Below are 22762 nucleotides of genomic sequence, written 5' to 3'. Positions count from 1 at the left end.
GAATTCATCACTGTTTTCTGAAAAAATCTAATTAAACCTTAATGGAATTATGACACTTTTATGAGATTTATAATTCACAGCTCCTCTCATCATATATTTTGTTCTTTCCATTTTTACCATTTCAAATAATTCAATATTGCCCACCGTAAACCACTGAAAATGATTATTTATGTCTATTCCATTTATTTCTCTAGGGGTCTAAATAATTTGGATCAGGAGCTCCAAGTACCATTTAAAAAGGTGTCTTTAAAAACCATCAATGTTTTAAACATCTGATTAGAAAAAAGATAACAGCTCCTTGTAATGACCTAGCTTATGTGCTTTATGGTATCTTTTCAAAAGGAGAGTATAAATCATTGTACCTAAAATCAAAATAGTTAATATACATTTTTTCTGGCACTTTTGAGAAAGTAGGCATTAAACATAAAACATCTTATAAACTTACATAACAAAAATAAATGTTTACATTTTAATCTTAGATGACCTTAGGGTAGCAGTTAACTTACAAGATTCCACACTGTTAGTGTGGGCAGTGGAGACCATGGGAAACACACATTCATGTCCACAGCCCTTCAGAGATGGATGTATGGCTGCTGTCCAAATATGTGGTCTGTGTCCCAACATAAAGATTAAGGCTCTCTGTTTTGATGGAATGAGCTCTGGGCTTAAACCAGAATAGAAGTACCACAATACTCATGGAAAATACTGAAAAGGCTTGGATGAGTTTTCAAACATTGAGGGGGAAAATGTTTTTGACTAGAAAAATAAAACAAAGCATCTAAAACTGACTTCAAGTACTTTGGGGAGAGGCTGCTGATAGAGAGTGCCAAAATAAGAAGAAACAAAGATGGAAGAGACTCCAGGGACGTCCCTCCCCAGTCCCATTCACCTGCAGGGTCCAGATCCCCAGGACTGGTAAGCTGGGCAGAAAGCAGCAGCCAGTTTGTTGCTATCCTAAGACACCTCCATTGAAGGCAAAGGCCAAGCCTTGTGTGAAAATTTCCTTGGAATGAACCATAGAAATCTGGACATTTTGAGGGGAAAGGCTTTACATTTTAAAGTCAATAGCAGACAGAGAAAAGGAAAGAGAGGAAGAAAAACCTGGCTTTTCCAAATGGCAGTACGTTAGGCGGGGAGCGTTGTGGTCCTCGCTGAGGGCAGTTTTTCCATACAGCCTGGCTTTCCTCACTAATAGGATGAGGCCACTGACAGCTGGGATCTTTTGTGGGCGTGGGGGTGCAGGAGGGAGATATGCTTGGGTGTGCCTGTCCGTCTGGCAGTCAGGGGCACACTCAGGTGCACCTGGTCCGTACCTCTTTGTCTCAGAAACTGAACAACTGGGAGAACAGTCAGGGCCTCTTCAACCAGCTTCAGGTGACTAAAGCAGCATGTGAAGTATAGGTCTGTGTCACTTCTCTTCCATGGAAGAAACGTCCCCAGATGCTGATCGTCACAGGCTACCCAGGGCTGTCTTCTGGGTTGCTAGAGCCTGGTGACATCTCTGCCTTGCTGCAAGTCACTAATGCTCTCATAGTCGTTCTCCTTTGGGACGAGACTGTGGTGGCCACTGGTCCCCAGGGTGGCCTTTTCTTCCTCTCTGTTGAGAGTCTGTATCGCTTCATAATCAGGCTCTGGCTCCTCGCCGGGCCTCCCTGCTGGTGGAAGTGTGCTGTTTGAAGTTTTTTCGAAGTCTTTAACAGTAGCATAGAGATCATTACAGGAGGAGGGTGACCTTTGAGGGGCCCCTTGAATGGAGGTGTAGGTGGACTCCGGCACGGTAAGTGACTGTCCCAATTTATTCACTAACTGTCCAGGTTTATTCACTGAGGAGTACATGGCTGAGATCTAGGAAACAAAGGGAGGGTTGAATAAACTTCCAGCTGTGATTCCCTCTCCCCCTTTTTAGTGACAAGCTGCATACTGAGCCCTCCTGGGCTTCTGTGTGTGTGTGCTCCTTAAAGATTTGTTCTTTCTTATCCATGCTAATTATGGAGCACATTACTAGAGAATAATTATACACATTATCTTCAACTGTGTTAACTAGATCAGTCATATTCCCTTGATTCCATGAAAACTCAGTTCTCTTGGGTCTGTGGAGGAATTTGGGGAGAGGCAGAGTGAGAAGCTCCTCAAGCCCGCGGGGACCTGACCACAGCATTGTTTTATTTCACTTCTACACAGAATGATATTTTGCCTAAAAAAGGGCTCCACTGCTTTACAAAAAAGGACGGAAAACACCTGGTAGACCAGTGATTCTCAAAGTGTAGGCTGTAAACCAGCAGCAGCAGGCTCTGGGAGTTTGTCAGAAAGGGAAATTCTCAGGCCTCACCCCAGAGCCCCCAAATCAGAACCTCAGGGCCGGGGCCCAGCAACCGGTGTTGATTCTGAGGGCCAGTAAAGTGTGAGCACCACTGAATTAGACTACTCCACGCTTCCTGCATCACATGGTCTCCAAGAGCAGTGGCTGGATGCTCACTGGTGGCACACATATATTTGAAAGGGTATTCCTATTATGATTATTGTTATTATTATTTTGAGATGAAGTCTCGCTCTTTTCTCCCAGGCTGGAGTGCAATGGTGGATCTTGGCTCACTGCAACCTCCGCCTCACAGGTTCAAGCAATTCTCTTGCCTCAGCCTCCTGAGAAGCTGGGACTACAGGCACCTGCCACCATGCCTGGCTAATTTTTGTATTTTTAGTAGAGATGGAGTTTTACCATATTGGCCAGGCTGGTCTTGAACTCCTGACCTCAGGTCATCTGCCCATCCCAGCCTCCCAAAGTGTTGGGATTACAGGTGTGAGCCACCACGCTGGGCCATTGTTTTTTGATTTAGTTGCATATTATTGTGTATACAGACACTGACAGTCCAGATCTAGTTTTCTTCAGTGGAAAAATTCATTCTTGCCTGCAACAAGCCAAGTCAGAAATGACAACTTACAGGATACTATTTCCTATGGTAAGAGCCAGTGGCTTTCTAAGCACACCCTCCCAGTCTCACTAATAAATCCTGTATCACCTCTGATGTCAACAGAGATTTCATTCATTGTGAAGGTTAAATGTATGGATTAGAAGACTTTTGGGGAGTATTATTTTATTGTGAAAAATCATGGTTGGAAATAAGTAAAAATACCCTTCATTATACCTGTGTTTATTTTTAAAACAGTGATTTGATTCATTCGAATACCCAGGAAATACATGAACACGCTTCCTGACAGATGCTTGGCTTCCTAAGTGCCAAGGGACATTTTCCTGCTTTCACTTTTCTCACATACTGTGGGTGAAGTTTCCAGCTGGCCTCAAAAGCTTCTTAAGCCAGGCTTGCCACATGCTAACTGGTCACTTGCATGAGAACTTTTCAATACAGGCTGGTGGCTGGCTCACTTTGGTTAGGCCTTCGTGATCCAAGGGTAACAGTTCAGAAAAACAGTCTTTGGAAAACTCTTCCATGTGGGTCTGACTATCCTAATGAATATTAAATTATTAACATTCTCACCTTAGAGATTTTAATTAAAAAACTGCTCTCAAAATAGGAGAATTATAATTCAAAGAAGTTTCTTTGAATTTAAGGAGAATAAAAAAAAATTCACTGCTGTTTATAATGAAGTGCAAACAGCATTTCTTCTCTAAATGGTGGTCCAGGCCAAAAATGATATATGGACAGATTATAAAAGGGTAAACAGCAGATGACAGTGGTGAGGGGAGACGGCATGGCAGTTTATTCACCACTTTCAAAGGTAACATCAAGGAGGACAAACATCCCTTGACCTAGATCGCAACAATGAGAGTCAGCCCCTCACCACTGTGTGCCTCTCTCCTCAACTTTCTTTCCCATGGTCCCTGCCCTTAATGCCCCTCACTCTTTGTAGGAGTGCTTGGTCTTCTTGGCCTTTGTCCTCATTCATTAAGTTGCAAAATAATATTGACTCTGGGAATAAATCTGGTGTGTAGAGGGTCTCACTGTACATTTCAAGCTTTATGAAAGCTTCCCGAGTCTTCTAATCTTCCTTTTGATTATTCGTTTTCTACGACTACTATTTTTATTTTGTATACAGGTTCCTCTTTCAGTCCCCTTGCTATTTAGCTTCTCAATTTTTCTCTTTAAAACTTTCATATTTCCTCAGTCTGTAAATTGTTGCTATATTCTCCTAAGTTACTCTCTTCCTTTTTCTCATTTCTCCTCTTTTTATAATCAATCATTTCCGCAACATTCTGTTAAATTGGGATAATAGTACTTAAAGTCAGATCTCAGTTTCAGACTGAACTGTTTAACATATGCACATACATATACATTTACTGGCTTTAACAACTTTAACACTTCAATGAAAATCTAACCTGTGGATTTTGCTCCCTGATGCTTGGGAATATGTGATCTGCTCTTGTTGGCTGCTATGTCTGACCCTAGCTCCAGTGTGGAACGGTACTTACTGAAGTTTTCTGCTCTCAGCATCCAGATTTCCATACAGACACCTCCTCTTTCTGTCTTCCAGGCAGGAGCAAATTCCCTACACCTACCTGTTCTAATTTCCCGAATTTTCCAACCCACAATTCATTTCCTTCTGATACGGTCTTCCTGACTGCTGACTGCTCCCATGCGGAGTTTCTCTCTTCTCACTCTCCTCCCCTGCCCTCTCTGTTTTTCCTGACCTGGACCCTGCTTTCCTGCTCAGTTTCTTTTCCTAAGCTGACTGCTTGTCCTGCCATCCTTCTTGTCTTACAACCTGCCCATCAGTCTCTCTGAGCCATTATAAAACTAACAACCCGCGTCTTGATCTCCAAACATAGGTGTAGAGAATGTTTCAGCTCTTTCAAAGGGTAACATTACAGTGCATTTATTCAAGAGGAGAAGCTCTATTCCTTACTACAGGAGTTTTCTCTTTTCACAAAGAAACAAAACTTACCTCTTCTTCTGTGAGAGTGGGGTCTTCTTCCCGAGACTTGTATGACAATGAGCTAAATCTCTGTCGGAACAAACACAAGCCAAGGAAAGCAGTTTGACGTTAACCTCTGACCTTTCTTTTGTGCATGTTTTATCTGTCTAAAAATGTCTTCAAATGATTTTTAGGGAACCACAAAGAAATTACGGGAAGCACTGAGAAACAAACACTTAAGCCATCTATTACTGCATGTACAATGTTCAGTGATAGCTACTAGCATTATCCTTAGAGAAATTTCCTCTCATTTTGTATTTGGATCTGTAGGTACAAATAAGCCAAAATAATTATCTATACTACTGTTTCAATTCCTAACTGTCACTGAAAGATTGGTCATTCATGGAGGACTAATATTTAAAAACATGGTGTTTCTTTATTAAATGCCTGAATTTTATACTTCTACAGTTTGCAGGCATCATCAGAAAGATCCTTAAGTCATCTGGAATGTCAAAGCTAATGGAGAAATGGACTCCCATTTTGTGTCTTGCTCCCTGCCTGATTTCTCAATGATTTTGGCTCTTGGTTTACTGATTCTCTAATCTTGGTTTATTGATTGTCTTAATTTTTGGTGACCTCAACAAATGTGTAACCTTCTAACTCCCGCTTTTAGTTCCTTGACTTGCCCCGGCCCCACTGATCTTGTGCTACGTCTGTGTTCCCTCTCCATGCCCACTCCCGACCTTGGCACCCTCATGGCGGCACGCCAGACCTTTCTAAACCACAGCCTCTCCACCAGCCCAACTCCCTGCAACACTTTCAGACCAGCACTCATTGTCAAAGCTCACTCCTATAACCCAGTCCCAATGCTCCTTCAACACCACTGGGACCCATTCATGTTTTCAATGCCTGCTCTTCTCCTTGGTGTCCTTTACTGCTTTACTAAGCTTAAGCTCCATAGTCAACTGCCAATCATATGTGAACTTAACCCTCTAGTGAGCCCTTACAGCAGTTTCATATCATCCGATGCTTCCCCAATACACCCGGTCTCTGCTCAACTCGAAGTCTACTTTGCATCTTCCCCTCTTTGCCCCAAACTTCCAACATCTTCTCATCCATCTTCACTGTGAGCAGATGACCTTGCTTCCTAGTTGGCTAAGAAAACTGAAGGAATCATAATCCTACCCCTACCCTCAGCTTCTTCATTCATCTATTTTCTCTTTGTTAAATTGTGCCAACAATTCTCCCAGTATGGGACCATTCCAAGCCACATGCAAACATGCTGTTGTTTCTCTCATTCTAAAAATAAAACAAACCCAGTCCTACTCTGAAATTCTACCTACTCATTATCTCACTTCCTTTTTTTTTTTTTTTTTTTTTTTTTTTTTGAGACAGGGTCTCATTCTGTCATCCAGGCTGGGATGCAGTGCGTGACCGTGGCTCACTGCAGTCTTGAGATCCCAGGCTCAAGCCATTCTCCCACCTCAGCCTCCCAAGCAGCTGGGACTACAGGCACACACCACCATGCCCAGCTAATTTTTGCATTTTTTATAGAGATGGAGTTCTGCTGCATTGCCCAGCCTGGTCTCAAATTCTTGGTTTCAAGTGATCCACCCACCTTAGCCTCTCAAAGTGTTATGATTACAGGCATGAGTCACTGCACCCAGCCTGTCTCACTTCTTTATAGCAAAATCTTTTAAAAAGTCAGCCAAACAATTTTTCTCTTCTTATTCTCCTTCTAATCCATTTCAGTCATGTTTCTGCCTCTACCACTCCCCAGAGACTGCTCTTCTCAAGGGCACCAATGGGGCTCATCTTCCCTGCCCTACCCGCTCCACTCAGCAGGGCAGCCCGCCACTCCTTCCTCCCTGGACACGTCCTTCACTGGCTTCCAGGACTCTACAACCTTCCTGTTTTTGTTTCCTACCTTGGTCTCGTCTGCTGGTTCCTTTTCCAGATCTCTACTGGTGGAACTCTTCCAGCCTTTATTTACACTCGCCTATCCTGTGACCTTATCCAGTCTCCTGGCTTTTAAAGCCACATTCTGTGGATGACTCCCACATCAGCAAATCCAGCCCTGGCCTTTCCTCTTAACCTTGCTTATCAATCCAGCTACCATCTGATAAGCTCTATTTGGAAGTCCAGTCGGTATCTCAGGCTAAACATATCCAACCCTGAATGCTGGATCTCCCTGCAAAACCTGCTCTGCCTGTATCCTCATTTCAGTTAATGGCGATTCCACCTTTCCTGGGTGTTGGACCCAGCCTCGTACTCATCACTGCCTCTTCTTCATTTCACCACACGTAGGATCCATCGGCAAATCTATTGGCTCTGGCTTAGCTTTTCTCATCACCTCTGCTGCCTCTGCCCTGATCCAGGCCACCACCATTTCTGATCTGGTTTATTAGCGTCGCCACCCAATTGGTCTCACTTCCACCCTTTAGAGTCTATTTCAAAACTGGAACCAGAGGGATCCTTTGAAAACATAGGCCGGGTTGTGCCATTCTGCTGCTCGGGACTCTAGTGACATTATTACTGTTCAGATTATAAGCCAAGGGCATCCAGGATCGAGCCCTGGTTCCCTTTCTCCCCACTGCTGTCCTTGTTCTTCCCTCTCCAGCCACACCAGTCCCCTTCTTTTTCCCTTAAAAAGCCAGGCAAGCTGTAGCCTCAGGGGCCTCACACTGGTCATCTCCTCTGCTTCATGTACCCTTTCCACAAAAGCACAAACCTTACTTCCTTGCCTCCTTAACTCAGATGTCACCGTCACCTTCATAGCTGGGCAGACCCTGACCACTCTATCCAAAACTGTACTCCCTGCCTGTTTTCTCAGTCCTCCTTATTCAGTTCTATTTTTTTCTCTTATAAACTTTAAATTTTATGTCTATCTCTTCCATTATAAGTTCCACAGGGCAGGGATTTTGTTCATGTACCTTTTGTTTCCAGCACCTAAAAGAATGTGTGGCACACAGCAGGTGCTCATTAAGATCTTTTGTTAAATAAATGAATGAATATTAAATACTTCAAACTCTCAACTCATTTAAAATTGGGGTTGTTTATATAAAGATGATGGATTATTCATTTTTTACTATACTGTGGAAAGAGAATTTTGTTTCCAGATGAGTATTTCCAGTTTCTAATGTGAAATCTGGGAGAATTGTTTACGAGCAATGGTTAGACAACTCATCTTCGTATCTTTCTAATGCTTGTAAGTAAAAAGCTTTATCTGGTTTAGGCAACGTGAACTTCACATCAGGCTTATTGTCTTTGGTTATATGAAGGGCAAAAAATTGGACTGCATTTTTGCATTTTATGAACATGTTCGTAAACCCTTTTAGTGGTGCTCTCAACAGCTGATTTCATGGATAATACAAAAAGTTGAAATCCATTCAGAGAACAGCACAAAGAATGACTTTCTTGGTCTAACTATACAAACAGAGTATCCACCTCTGTCCATGAACTATGGAAGGTTTTTAAGGCTACTAGTGACTGGCTAACCTGCTACCTGCATCTACTAAAATCTAAATAGAAGAGAGAACCTTGCTCTTTTTCTGTGTAGAAAATACAAATTAGATATTAGTTGCCTGAAGTAGATGGGGCTAGTTAAATCCCAAAGAGATTTTGACAACTAGGGATGTGAACTTCACTGTAGCGCAGACATCAAGCTATCAGATGTGCACAGAAGGCTGTGGATTGCTAATGCATTTTAGAGATTTGTTGAATATCTAAATTTAGGAAATATAGGCTATAGTTTAGAAATGGTCACAAAATAAGATCTTCTGTTGATTTATATGAAAGTTTATACAATCAGACATAACCATGGGTGCCTGCAAGTTGGTTCTCGTGGTACCTGTTGCTATGCATGCTGATTTTGGGGATCCTGGAAGGGTAAAGGTCACCATGCTGCTGAGGTTGTCAACAAGCAGAATAGGTAAGATCTGTGGGCAATGAGTCCAGTCTCTCTAATTTACTCCTGGACTTCAAAATGAAGCAAATGAGACTCGGCCCTAATTAGACATGATGGAAAAAATGCGAAAATATCCAAGTAAGGTGCTGAGAGAGAAATATGTGATAAATGCAAGTTTTTGGTATTTTATTACTTGGAAGGGGAAAAAGCCAAACACAGCTTCCATGAAAACAGCTCTCATTATTCAACAAACTGGAAAGTGTTTGCAGATATTTCCCAGAACAACCCAGGACCAGCTAGATTCCTAACCAGGACAGGAGCCCACAAAGGCACAACAAAAACGCCAGCACTCACCTTGTTAGTTTCACTGGTCCTGTCTGTGGAACTCTCTTCTGCCTCTCCCTCTTCCTTCTCCTGAAGGTTTTCATTCTCGTCCAGAAGCTTCACCGGGACAGGTGGTGGGGCCTCCTCTTCTGGATCACATGAATTTCCAAGAATACTCTCTGCGTTAACACTCTGGCGACATTTTTTGTTTCTGTCCACCGAGGCATATTCAGCAAACTCAGCTTTCCCTTCAGTCTGGGGCGCCGGGAGCTCTTTCGAGGCAGAAGTAGACTTCGTCTTGCCACTGTGGCCTTTCTCCAGGTGTGCAGCTGCCGCCACCTCCTTGATCTCTTTCACAGTTTCATACAAGCAGTCCTCCACCATGTTTTCCTGGGAGGAGCTGTCCTTGAGCACTTCATAGGGCCCTTCTGTCCCCAGCCCCTGGTCCCCGTCTGCACTCCTCGCCGTAAGCATGCTATCCACTGCACTCTCGGGAGGGATCCTGGGCAGCTCCCGACTCTGATGACATTTTGGCTTCCCTGTGCTGTCCTGGGAATCTAGCAGATCTGACGCCGACGTCTGGACTTCCTCGTAATGCTGCATGCAGGTCAGAGTACTGTCCTCCGAAAGAACTAAAGCAGAAGACACATTAAAAGTGGAGAAAGGCAAGTCTTTCCATAATCACTACTGAGAATCGGGTAATATAGTTAGGTTAAATCAAGATGCTTTCTTTTAAGTCTTTGGCACAAATTTTAGTTGTTATGACCGCCAGTTAGTATCCTGCTTTAATCACAGCTTAAAACAAAGCTGTCCATTCTATCTCTCCCAATACAATATTTGGTAAGTTATCTTGGGTATAAATGTAGTTCACAGTTACTTTCCTTAGTTAATGCTACTCCTGATGAGTCTTGTGGGCAGTGTCCAATGTGACCTGAAGGTGACCAGGTTGATGCAGCCCAACTATGGGATGCTGGACTCCAGAAACGGGGCACATGCAGTGACCACACTCCCCAGCCCCACTGGCCCCTGCCTGTATGGAGGGAACTACTGGCAGCCACCCCTTTCACACAGATCACTTCTGCTTGGCAGACGTAATGGAAATCACAGGGCAAACAGCACCCTTCAGCCATTAACACAAAGGAACTGGCACTTCATACCCTTCTTCCATCTCACTCTGCCACCAAGATTCCTACCTCAAATTAGAAAAAACCAAATGTGAGATTCTTGGCCAGCCACAGATATGCTGTTGTGTGGAGTCATTCAGCTGTCCCTTTGTCAACTATGTTGTGAGTGCCTGCCACGTACCAGGGATGGTGCAGGGTGTGCAGACACACCGTTCAACGCAACAGAAAGCCCTGCCCTTAGGATGTGGACGCAAAGCAAGCAAGTTATTCCATTAGTGTCTCGCTTTGGGGGAATTAGAAATAACGTTCCTGGGTTGGGCGTGGTGGCTCACCCCTTTAATCTCAGCACTTAGGCCGATGGGGACGGATCACGAGGTCAGAAGATTGAGACCATCCTGGCCAACATGGTGAAACCCCATCTCTACTGAAATATAAAAAATTAGCCAGGCGTGGTGCTGTACACCTGTAGTCCCAGTTACTCGGGAGGCTGAGGCAGGGGAATCACTTGAACCTGGGAGGTGGAGGTTGCAGTGAGCCAAGATCGTGCCACTGCACTCCAGCCTGGCAACAGAGCAAGACTCTATCTAAAAAAAGTGTCTCCAAGGGGTACATGAAGAAATGACAATGCATCCCCCAATCCTTCTGAACTTACCAACACTCATGTGTGTTCAAAATCCCTGGTCATTACGGAGGGGCGAACTTTTGCTCTCTGGTTCTAGTTGTCTACATCATGGTGGACAGAGAACAGGCACTGGTGTCCTGACTACCCCACCATTTCCTTATGGGTAAACGGGTAACAGGACGCCCTCCTACCTCAGGTGAAAGCATGGTGTAAACTCTAAAGCATGAAGTAAATGTAGCTGCTCTTTCCATCAGCAAGAGCATACAATGCATGACGTAGATGTTATGCACAGTGGCCAAGTGTGTGCCCAGGGCTCAGAATGCCTGGTTCCAATGACAGATCCTTAGCCCGCTGGCTCTATGATATCAGGCAAATTAGTAACATTTCTGTGGGAGGCAGAACCATCCCGAAAAATGTCTGCCTCCTAATTCCTGGAACCTGTGAATGTGTTATGTTATGTGGGGGTACGGAGGGACTAGGGTTACAGGTGGAAGGCTGCTAATTAGATGACTCTGGGTTGAGAGGGAAGCAGGATGATCCAGGTGGGCCCAGTGTAATCACAGGGGTCCCTATAAGTGAAGAGGGAGGGGGAGGGTCAGAGAAGGATGTGGAGAATGAGGGAGAGGTCAATGGATTCTCCTTGAGGCTTCAGGAAGGACTGCAGGCCTAATGATGCCCTGATTTTAGCCTAGTGAGACCCATTTCAGACTCCTGACCTCTGGAATTGCAAGCCCATTTTGTTATTTTAAGGCATGAGGCTTGTGGTAATATTGTTACAGTAGCAATGTGCCCAGTTTTGTCACCTTTAAATTGTGAATAGTAATAGCTATCTTAAAAGGTACTGATATTATTATCAATAACAGTAATCTCATGGGATGAGAGTAAAGGAATTAGTACACCTACAAGTCTTGGAACAATGCCTGGCATGCAGAAGTGGATGAATAAGTAGTAGTATTCATCCAAATGAGGTGTTCTGCTAAAACTGCTAGTAATACTAAAAGTGAGCAATAACACATTTCCTACTTTTTGACACATTTTGAAACCTTGGACTTTCATAGGTGATGAGGCCCATGCTGAAAGCTGGTATTTTTGCAGAACTTACTGTCCCCATTGGTGAGTGCCCCATTCTGCTCACTGCTGACAGGGGCGTCTGTTGCCAGGCTAGTAACTGAGCGGCTGAACATCTCTTTGTCTGAAGGCTGAAAAACAACAACAACAATAACAACACATGCATCACATTGCTAAGAATTGGGACTGCAGAGGAGAGAAGATCCGTGGTTTTAAAAAAAATTAAAACAGCAGAAACAGAAAACAGAATTTCCTCCAGTAGTCCCCCCACCCAGTTTCCTTATCAGCAAACAGGGGTAACAGGATGTCCTCCTACCTCTGGTGAAAGCATGGTATAAACAGAGAACACATTTCAAGACCCCCAATGGATGCCTGAAACCATGAGTCGTACTGAACCCTATGCAAACTATGTCTTTTGCTATCCATATATATTATACCTACGGTGAAGTTTAATTGACAAGTTAAGCACAGTAAGAGATTTAGCATTAACAACTGGTAATAAAACAGAATAACTATATTTATATTGTAACAAAAGTTATGTGAATGTGCTCTCAAAATATCTTGCGTGGTTCTCACCTATTTTTGGATTGTGGTTGACGGTGGGTAACTGAAACTATAGAAATCAAAACCATAGATTGAGGGGAGCTACTGTTTTTAGATTTAAATTAAGTAAAATAAAAGAAACTAAATTGAGTTCCTTGTTGACTCGTCATATTTCAAGCACTCAGTAGCCACATGTGGCCAGTGGATACCATATCCAATAGGAGACACAGCACACTTCCAGCACTGCGGAAAGTTCTAGTAGACAGTGTTGTTCCAGAATCTTAGGAGCACTGGGAATCTTCCAAGGCCATGTGCAGAGCTTCCTGCCTGGTGATCTACACAGGGCTACAGGCAGGTTGTGAGGCATCAGTTCCCTTAGCTCAAGGCAGGGAAGGGGCTGGTTGAAAAAGACTACAGCAGCCTCATCCTTACAACACAGGTATTATAAATCATTACTGGTAACGGTGTGCCATGCCATAAGAAATGTGGAAAGGCATCACCCTTTGTCATGTGATGTGAACAGACTTAAATCTGGTCAAAGACAGATAATGCTATTGATTTCTGAAACTATTTTAGAACCAGCCAAGTCTCTGGCTTCTAGGTTCACAGAAACAATAATATGCTGAAAATTAGCTCTGCAAACTTTTTTTTTTTTGTATAGATGAGGTCTCACCTTGCTGCCCAGGCTGGAGTACAGTGGCATGATTATAGCTCACTGAAGGCTCCAACTCCTGGGCCCAAGAGATCCTCCTGCCTCAGCCTCTGGAATAGGTGGGACTACAGGTATGTGCCACTACACCTGGCTAATCTGAAACAAACTTTAAGAGATGGGATCTTGCTGTGCTGCTCAGGCTCGTCTTAAACTCCTGGCTTCAAGTGATATGCCCACTTCAGCCTCCCAAAGTTCTGGGAATACAGGCATGAGCCACTGTGCCCAGCCCTGCCAATTTTTCTTATTCTCACAAATAAACTTAGGACATTTGGAGGGAAGAATGGCATCAACAGTTGGTTTTCTGCAGGGATAGAATGTGTAGATATTACCCAGAACAATATGCCATGCTCAGCTATAGCTAAGAGTAGTCAGAAAGCAAGTTGGTAGTTCATGTATTTCTTAAAATACCCAACTTGTCCCAGGTTGCAGTCTGAATCACTGCAAATGTGATTTGCTCCCTGTCCTTTTAATGGCCTGCGTGTTCCAAGAGGCGGCGTCATGCTCCAGGATTCTACCAGGAAAGTTGTGATGTAAACAGCACAAGAACCTTTGCTAGTTGGCCTCACAAATTGTTTGACACTTGACTGGAAGCCAATAATAGACAGCAGAGAGTTCATGCCATGTCATGATCCAAAAGTGTACTGGGAGTCAGCTATTTCAATCCAATGCAGCTCATTCATATCTGATCAGCCCTCAGTGAGATGGGTTACTGTGTTAGGTTGCCAGGAACTTGCAATGCAGGCGCTAATATCCCAGAAACGATGTGATAAATGGGCAGGCATGGGTGTGAGGGAGGAAGGCTCCCAGGTGGGCCCATAACAGCATAATGGATCACAGCTGAAGTTACCATAATCTAGATTTTAACTACTATTCCTAATCTCTGCTTCTATGAGATGAAGAATCCACCAGAGGGATAAGATCTAGGAGCTCTTAAAGAGAGCTGGGTGGGCGAGCGTGTATACATGGGTGCCAGTGACCGTGAAAGCATGTGTCCCTGTATGTGTACACGCTGACTCAGAGACATTCACACCCAAGAAAGTGAGGCTATGAGTTGGAGTGGTAATGAATTATATGGTGGATGAGGAAGAAGGCGTTGGGGTGGGGAGCCAGCTTTTTCCTTTTATCCACCTGCCACTCTCTTCCTATCCCAGCCAGGGCTGTGCTGACCTTGGACCTTGAGCAGGACAGTAGGAACCCAAGGTATGGGCCAGGGGCTCTCATACTTGGGCTTACAACAGGATCCCCTGGGGTGATCACCTTGTTAGCCTTTCACTGGGCCCCACCCCATTAGAATTCACACCTCTAAGGAGCTCCCAGGTGCTACTGCTGCTGGCAGTGCTCCAGGCCACACCACAGAACCCCTGCTCTAGAAAGAAGTGAGGAATGGTGGTGGGAGCTCTTCCCCAGCCCACCGGCACCGGGAGGATGGTAGAGTGAGGAAATGCAGGGGCCTGGAGTCCGCATGGGGAGAAGCAACTGTGGGACATTCCCTCCATCCCTCCCACCCTCCCTGCTGAGGCCACCACAGCAGCAATCACCAGGCAGAGCAGAGGCGCTGGGCACAGATGAGAAGTGGGGACAACATGGACAACCAGAGATGGGAACTGGGTGAAAAAGAGTAAAGGTAGGAGTAGCAATGAGGGCCCAGGACAGTGGTGAAGGGTGAGGTGGGCGTGTGCACATGGAGGGGAGGGAAAGAAAATCCTGGGGGTCCCAGGAGGAACAGGGAGTCCTGACAACTTCCTGCCTGCTTGGGCCAGAGGAGTCCCGAGAATTGGCAGGTCAGGAAGCCTAGACTGGAGGTGCCCCCGGGTCCTCTCTGCATGCGTCTGCTGGCTGCGGGTTTTACACCAGACCTTGGCTCATCCATGCTTCCTTTCTTGCACCCCCTCCTCCCAACCAGTTTTTGCTAGACCTTGAAAAATGTCCTGAACAAGAAGCACCTTCTGTCTTAGCACTGCCCCGGGACTTAGATTGCTCAGCCCTTCAAAAGCACGGCCCTGGGTCAGAGAAGACAAGGCTGGACTCTCAGGCTGTTCCTCACCAGGGTGGATCCCTGAGGGCCTCGGGATAATCAGGACCCTGCAGGATACTGACAGCTGGGAAAACGCCAGCAAGGCCAGGCTATACCAAGGGTGCTGTGGGTCCCAGGCTCAGGCCAGCTTCATGACCTGTTGTCATGGGTTGAACTGTGTCTCTCTAAAATTCATGTTCCAGTCCTCCAGTCCTAACTCCCAGCACCTGAGAATGTGTCTCATTTGGAAACAGGGTCATTGCAGATGAAGCCGGTTAATGTGAGGTCGTGCTAGAGGAGGGCGGGCCCTAGTCCAATATGCCTGGTGTCTTTCTAAAACGGGGAAACTTGGACACAGCCAGCCAGGCATAGAGGGAAGGTGATTTGAAACACAGAGGGAGGCCGCCACAGGAAGAGAAGGCAGAGACTGGGGTGGTGCCTCTGCAAAGCAAGCCACAGCCGATGTTTGGCCACAAACCACCAGAAGCCAGGAGAGGCCTGCAACAGACTCTCCCCCAGAAGCAGCCAATCCTGCCAACACCTGGATTTTTGGACTTCTGGCCTCCAGAACTGAGAAACAAACTTGTTATCTCAGCCAATCAGTTTGCAGTCCTTGGTTATGACAGCCTTAGCAAATTAATAGAGGCAAAAAGTCACATCTCTGCAGTAGGCTGGAGCCATCTAAGGATCATTCCGGTGGCAGCACTACTGCATCCATTCGGAAGCTCTCCCAGTGAACGCGGGGGAGCTGTATGGGCCTCCAGCCGTGGCGGCCACAAACCTACAGAAAGAGGATGCAGCGGAGGGGGCCACGGTTTAACTCAGGCTTAGCTCTCTCTGTGGGCTCTACTGGGTTGCAAGCACGTGGGAGCACACTGCAACAAGGAGCTGATGTTTGGAGCAGGCACGGACAGACAGACAGACAGACGTGAGCGGGCTCACCACGTTCATCAGGTTCTCGTGGTCCCCACTGGGCTGTCGCGGCTTCTTTTCCCTGAAATGAAGAGTGAAATGCTGTAATGTCAAATGTGCCCCCCCTAAAATCAAACGCACACTGGCCCAATTCTTATCAGCTTTTAAATCTCTCTTGTTTTAAGAACGATGTTTATTTTGTCAACAAAGACAAAACCAGAAAGTGGCTTGATGGCCCATTTGCAGGTGTTGGGTAAGAGGAGGTCAAGCCTCAGCTAGGGACTGTCCACCTCCCCTGGGAACCCTTCTTCCAGGAAAAAACATACAAGTTCACGAAGAGAGGCTTGAGGCCTGAGCCTGAGTAGAAACTGCTTATACTTAAACTAGCAGAACAAGTTATGACCCCCACTCCCCCAACTTTTTTTTTTTTTAAAAGAAATTATCTTTAAAAAAAGATAAAACAATTATCTGAGTCTCTGCAAAGTCACACACTGCAGCGGGATGGAGAAAAAAAAATACAAATTTTGGCACACCGGGAAGGGTACATGCTCTCAGGATGAGTCATATGTACTTCCAGTCTATGGGAAAGTCTGTCAAGTAAAAATAGAATTTGTTTTTACTCGGGACATTCTAAAAAAGGCCGTCAGTTGTAGAGAATAGGCGGCCCATCCACGTTCTCTATAAAACAAGGGTGACACCTAGTGGGAATATGAGCAACTGCAGGGGAGCCCAGACTTTGCAGCCTCTTTATTCATCTTCCCAGCAACTCAGACTGTTACAGCCACAGAGGTCTGGGTCCAACCTGGGCAGGGATTGGGAGGCTGGCTGGGTTCAGAGAGTCTTGGCTTTTCTTCTCCTGACAGATTTTAAGGTAGGATGCCATTTCATAATTTTAAGTGACACTCCTGGAGTTGCTTCCATGGTGGAGGGAGAGTTTGGACAGGGCTGGCTGACCGTCAGCTGGTCTGCACGGGCCTCTGGTGGCATCCCGCCCATCAGAAGGTTGTGTGCTTTATGACAGTTCCAGGATGTCCTGAAAAATCACTCCTGGCTAGAAAGAACTTCTCTCTGAGCAAAGATTTCTCTTTTGGGGGGAACTGACATTTTATATGAGACAGAAGAGAGAGAGAGAGAAGTATAACTCAAAAAAAAAAAAAAAAAAAAAGACACTGATGATTATTTCACATGCAGCATGTTTCTCTCCTGGGAAAATTAATCTGTTTCTTTTTTTTTTTTTTTTGAAACAGAGTCTTACTCTGCTGCCCAGGCTGGAGTGCAGTGGTCCGATCATGGCTCCCTGCAACCTCTGACTCCCGGGTTCAAGCAATTCTCTGCCTCAGCCTCCTAAGTAGCTGAGATTACAGGCACCTGCCACCAAGCCCAGCTAATTTTTGTATTTTCAGTAGAGACATGGTTTCACCATCTTGGCCAGGCTGGTCTTGAACTCCTGACCTCGTGGATCCACCAGCCTCAGCCTCCCAAAGTGATGGGATTATAGGTGTGAGCTACTGTGCCTGGCTAGTCTGTTTCTTAAGAAACTGAAGGTCTACACCACATATTTTAAATCATAAACGATCCCTCCGAAGCCACGTAGCAGCAAACATTCTCAGTGACTTCCGCGGGATGGTAGCAAAAAGATGCATGCCACACAAGATTTCAAAACACCCACTGATGACAAAAGACAAAATCCATTTTGACAAGCGTGTGCTCAAAAGAACAGCACGACTTTCATTCTGGGAAGTTTACAATATAAGGGCTTTTCTAGTTGCTCCCCAGAAAAATCAAATACGGGTTTTCCTTAAGTGAATAAAGAATGTCCTGGGATGCTTTGCAGCAGACAGAAGGGAGTTAAACCTAACACCCAGGTTTCTGTGATGGATCTGTGGTGGATTCAATTCCTAACAGGCTTTTCACATAAATGCTTCTGGGTACAGGGGATATACTTGTTTAGGCACCAGTATACACACTCTGGTTCTCACCTGTCACAACTAGAGCACAGGAATATGAGGAAGGTGATGAGGAAGAAAATGGTGACAGCGGCCAGACTTCCCCACAGGGCGATCTGCATCTGTCCGCTGCCCAGCAGGCTCCCCGCGGGCCCCATGGTGGCAGCAGGCACTGGCACAAGCCGAGGGAGTCAGTCAGTCCTTCAAAGGTGGTGACATGGGGGCAGAGAGCTGCGTCCTGTAGAGAGACCAGTGTGTGTGGAGAGTAATTCCAGGGTAAAGTGGCAGAATCTGTAATCCAGTCCCTGTCTAAAGCAAGCCCTTTGTGCAAAGTCAGGGAAGCGTGTGCTGGATGCTGAGGAGAGCCCTGTACTGGAGTTGAAATCAGACTTTGGGCAAGTCCACTCCATGGTGTAGGCCTTTATTTATTTATTTATTTTACCTGAAAACGAAAGCAGGAACATACAGCTGCCTGGCCCCAGTGTTTGAAGCAATAGATGTCTTACTTTGATATGTTTGGGGGTGGATTCTTCTATTCTATTCCTGTTTTGTTTGTTTGTTTGTTTGTTTGTTTTGTTTTGTTCAAAACAGAGTCTTGCTCTGTTGCCCAGAGTGCAGTGGTGCAATCATGGAAATCATGGATCACTGCAGCCCTGACCGCCCTGGGCTTAAGCAGTCCTCTCCAGAGCCACCCCTCACCCCCAAGTTCTGGGACTACAGGCATGCACCACCATTCCCAGCTAATACTTTTATTTTTTGTAGAGATAAAGTCTCAACATGTTGCCTACACTGGTCTTGGACTCCTGGGCTCAAGCAATCCTCCTGCCTCAGTCTCCCAAAATGCTGGGATTACAGTGGGCCACTGTGCCTGGCCTGGCTGGATTCTTACTGTCTATAAATAAAGATTTCAAGTACTCCATAGCAAATAAATACATACTCATTTGGGCCCATTAAAAAAAAATCACAGCCGTATACAATAATACTTATACAGTTTTTACAAAAATGCAGCTCATCATTTGCCCCCACTCCCCACTGCCATCTCTCATCTCCTTAACTCACTGTTCTCTGAGGAGGTTTAAGGTTAATACAACTAATGAAACAGAATGTCTTTATATTCACCTGCATTTATTTATTCTGAGTATGTTATTTATTCTAAGCATGTTTTCACTATCCTGCTGTAAGCACCCAATAAATGCATTTTCAAATGAATGAAAGAAGTGCGTGCTAAGAATACATCCCCAGCAATAAATAAGCCCTATTTGTAAACAACTGCAAGAGAAGAGAAGCCTAAGAGCTGTACCTAGGACATTTCCGTACCTGGTATGTGCCAGCGATTCTGCTAAATGCTTTCCTCATTTAATTGCTGTCACCACCCTGTGTAGGAGGCACTGTTAATCCCCCTTTTACAGAGATGGAAGCTAAATCCCAGCAGAACGGTGACTTCCCCCGAGTGTCACAGGAGCTAAGTGGCAGGGAGGGATGAGTCCAGCTGTCTCAGACTCCAAAGCCTGTGCTCTGTGCCCATTAAGGAAGCTCCTTCTCACTGTGGGGATGCTGGGACTCACAGGGGTCACTGCACCCTGTCCCAACGCTTCCAAACAGAAACAGGTTCCTTGTACAAAATATTTTAAGAGTTACGAATATTTTAAAAATGGAGTCGTATATCAAATGATCTGTCATCACAGTGGCCTTGTTTGAAGAACATTGGCTTTGCTCAATTCTAGAACATTCGAAATGAAAAGAAATAGCCTTTAAGCTAGTCTCGAGTGTCACGAAGAAAGCAAATACTTTTGTTTTTTGATGATAGTGCAATATTTTTCTCAAAAAGACTGTCAGTATTTACATTTTCATTTGCTTCAGTGATAAAGATGTGACTGTATTCAGCTGTCCCCGAGTACAGACACCAAGACAGTGGGGAGGCGGGCTTCATAACAAACCAGTGTGCCTCCTAAAACGGGGAAAATAAAAGCCATTTTGGCAAAGGTGGTTCGATTGGACCAAATTATCTCAGGGTGAAATACTGTCTTATTCATTTGAATATTCAAAGTTAAAGAATATATTCAAATAAATGTGACAGTGTTTCACCTTGAGATAATTTGGTCCAATCGAACCACCTTTGCCAAAATGGTGACAGAGTGAGACTATGTCATCTAGGCTGGAGTGCAGTGATGCAATCTCGGCTCACTGCAACCTCCACCTCCTGGGTTCAAGCCATTCTTCTGCCTCCGCCTCCCGAGTAGTTGGGACTACAGGGCTGCGCCACCACACCCAGCTAATTTTTTCTATTTTTTAGTAGAAATGGGATTTCACCATATTGGACAGACTGGTCTCGAACTCCTGACCTTCTGATCCGCCCGCCTCGGCCTCCCAAAGTGCTGGGATTACAAGTGTGAGCCACTGTGCCTGGCCAAAGTTAAAGAATATCTGAAAGCTGAAGAAAAAGAGACTTTTACCTACAATCAATGTATGCAGAGAGAGAGTTCTGAGAAAGGAAGCTGTTTTCCTCAATCTTTGAATCAACATGAACATCTTCTGAGGCTCGATAATTATATAAATGCAGGGCTTCCTGCATAGTACGGGACTTCTTTCTTCCTATGTTTGATTGTATATTATGCCTGTAAACACTACAGGCATACAGTAATAACAAGTAAAATTACTTTTGCACGTTTGCCCCCAGACAGCTATAACCAAATGAAAATAACCACCACTTCTCTTGTGATTTGTTGATGCAAAGAATAATTCACTTTAAATAGAGACTACAAATTGTCACCACAATAGGTTTTAAAATGCATTCAAGCAAACACCTAAATTATGGTGACTGATGAAAATATATAAAATACATTTTTATACACAGGTCCAAAGCATAAAGCATTTTAGGAAGCACAGACAAAGGGTATCTATCTCCTGTGCAGGCATCTGTTTGTTCTTCATTCATTCATACAACAGATTAATTGATGCCTATTTATAAAACGCCATGTTCTTAGAAAACAGTTTGCTGTGTGAGTTATTCAAAAGCCAGAGATCCATCTATGAAACCTAGTGCGGAACTGCTAGCACCTCTCTCTTTTCTGTACCTGCTTCTCTTTTCTCTCTTCTCTCTCTTAACAGAAGGAGGTCGACAGAATACGATGAGAGATGTGGGGTGCCCAACCTGTTAGAACAGTGCAGGGAGAAAGAGGATGAAAGGGGATTATTACAAGCTGCTGAATAAAGGACAGAACCAAGAGGAAATGTATCAAAACCCCTGGCTCACTCCCCTTCAATTACAATTTTCTATAAAGCCACTGAAAGACTTTTTCCAAAGTTCTTACTGTGGACAAATTCTCACAGTGAACGGAATGTTCTTCGTCGGGTGCACGTTTCTGAGTCAGATGCACTGCAGTCCCCAGGGACACAGGGCCCGGCTGTGGGGGCACCTTCCTCCTCTGGGACCCTCTCGGTGCTGCTCTGGAGGACTGTGGGACACCAGTCCCCGTGGTCGTGGGCAGTGCTGGTGGGTCAAGAGTGGCTGCACCAGCAACTGCCACCTACTCCTCTTTGGGGGCCTGGTAGAGTGTGTGTGGGGTGCCTGAGGGGATCTAGACTAACATAATCCTTGACAGCAGGTGTTCTGGGTGGGTGGCTCCCATTTTGGAGAAGATCTGTGTGCTGCTATTTTTCTCTCCTGGTCTCTCTCTTTTTTTCCTGGACGTTTGTTTCCAAAATTCCGCTGCCCATGCCTTCTCTGGCTATCTCCTTAAATTTTGGCAGCTCATCTACCACTGAGCCAAGACTGCCTCCCGCTCACCCTCCTGCTTACATGCCTAGATGGACTTCCTGGAAAATGCGTCTGGGTGGACCAGCTCCGCCCTCCCCACGTGCACAGATGCACACAGATCACTTTGTGTTTCACCTTCTTGGAGCGGCTCAGGGTAGAGGCCTCATGTGGAAGGTCCAGTGCTATGCCCCTAGGTTGGACCCTCACGCGTTGGTTTTACTGCCCTTCAGTGCAGTGCTTGGGGGTCCGCGTTCTGTTCTTCTGAGTGAGGGGAAGGTGGAGGGAAATCAGCGTCCTTTCCAGTTGCTAAGAGGCTTTTCTTAGGATGAGCGATGGAGGAGAGAGAGTGTAAGTGGTAGGAGACATAGCGTATGGATAGTAAGATTTACCCTGAACAGGAAGGGCCCTGTGGCAATCGTGGCGTTTCCAGACTCTACACTGTGCCAACTGGGCTCCCTGTGGAAAAGCCACCACCAAAGGCAGTGCTGTGCTGTGACATGGTTAGGGTCCACAAGGACCATCTTATTTTTGGCTGATTCAATATCCAGTAAAATATGTCTTGACTGTCAGCAGTGACCTCTTCCAGCAGAAATATCTGAACCATTTGGAGGAGCATCTCTCATGATTTTTTTTCATGAAAACATTTAAGTCTATTTCTCTGAATCCTGTTCTTTTACTTGACTCAATAAACTTGCATTCAACCATAGAAATTTATTTATTTCTTCCTCCTCCTCTTCTTCTTCATCTTTTTTTTTTTTTTTTTTTTTTTTTTTGAGATGGAGTCTCACTCACTCTGTTGCCCAGGCTGGAGTGCAGTGGTGTGATCTCGGCTCACTGCAACCTCTGCCTCCTGAGTTCAAGCAATTCTCTGCTTCAGCCTCCCGAGCAGCTGGGATTACAGGCACCCACCACCATGCCTGGCTAATTTTTGTATTTTTAGTAGAGATGGGGTTTCACCATGTTA

At 45.1% G+C, this 22762-nt stretch overlaps 1 protein-coding gene and 1 long non-coding RNA gene across 3 annotated transcripts in view; one reads left to right on the top strand and one right to left on the bottom strand.

Moving 5' to 3' along the window:
- Positions 1 to 22762, top strand: part of LOC141581462 (uncharacterized) — a 93245-nt gene that overhangs the window by 58934 nt on the left and 11549 nt on the right. The window lies entirely within an intron of this gene.
- Positions 624 to 22762, bottom strand: part of PAG1 (phosphoprotein membrane anchor with glycosphingolipid microdomains 1) — a 67489-nt gene continuing 45350 nt past the window's right edge. Inside the window, exons 3-9 of one of the 2 annotated variants that reach the window (XM_074386956.1) lie at positions 21116 to 21192; positions 18075 to 18279; positions 16126 to 16177; positions 11949 to 12045; positions 9131 to 9732; positions 4900 to 4959; positions 624 to 1845 (exon numbers count right to left, since the gene is read on the bottom strand). In XM_074386956.1, coding sequence (XP_074243057.1) covers positions 1483 to 1845; positions 4900 to 4959; positions 9131 to 9732; positions 11949 to 12045; positions 16126 to 16177; positions 18075 to 18199 — 1299 coding nt within the window. In that variant the 5' untranslated portion in view covers positions 18200 to 18279; positions 21116 to 21192 and the 3' untranslated portion in view covers positions 624 to 1482. The remainder of the gene's footprint in view (positions 1846 to 4899; positions 4960 to 9130; positions 9733 to 11948; positions 12046 to 16125; positions 16178 to 18074; positions 18280 to 21115; positions 21193 to 22762) is intronic. The other variant, XM_074386955.1, reaches the window with a different exon arrangement.

The sequence above is a fragment of the Saimiri boliviensis genome, chromosome 15, assembly GCF_048565385.1.
Source record: "Saimiri boliviensis isolate mSaiBol1 chromosome 15, mSaiBol1.pri, whole genome shotgun sequence".
NCBI classification, from domain to species: domain Eukaryota; kingdom Metazoa; phylum Chordata; class Mammalia; order Primates; family Cebidae; genus Saimiri; species Saimiri boliviensis.
The sequence above is the reverse complement of the archived record's forward strand: the minus strand, read 5'-3'. Positions and strand labels throughout refer to the sequence as shown.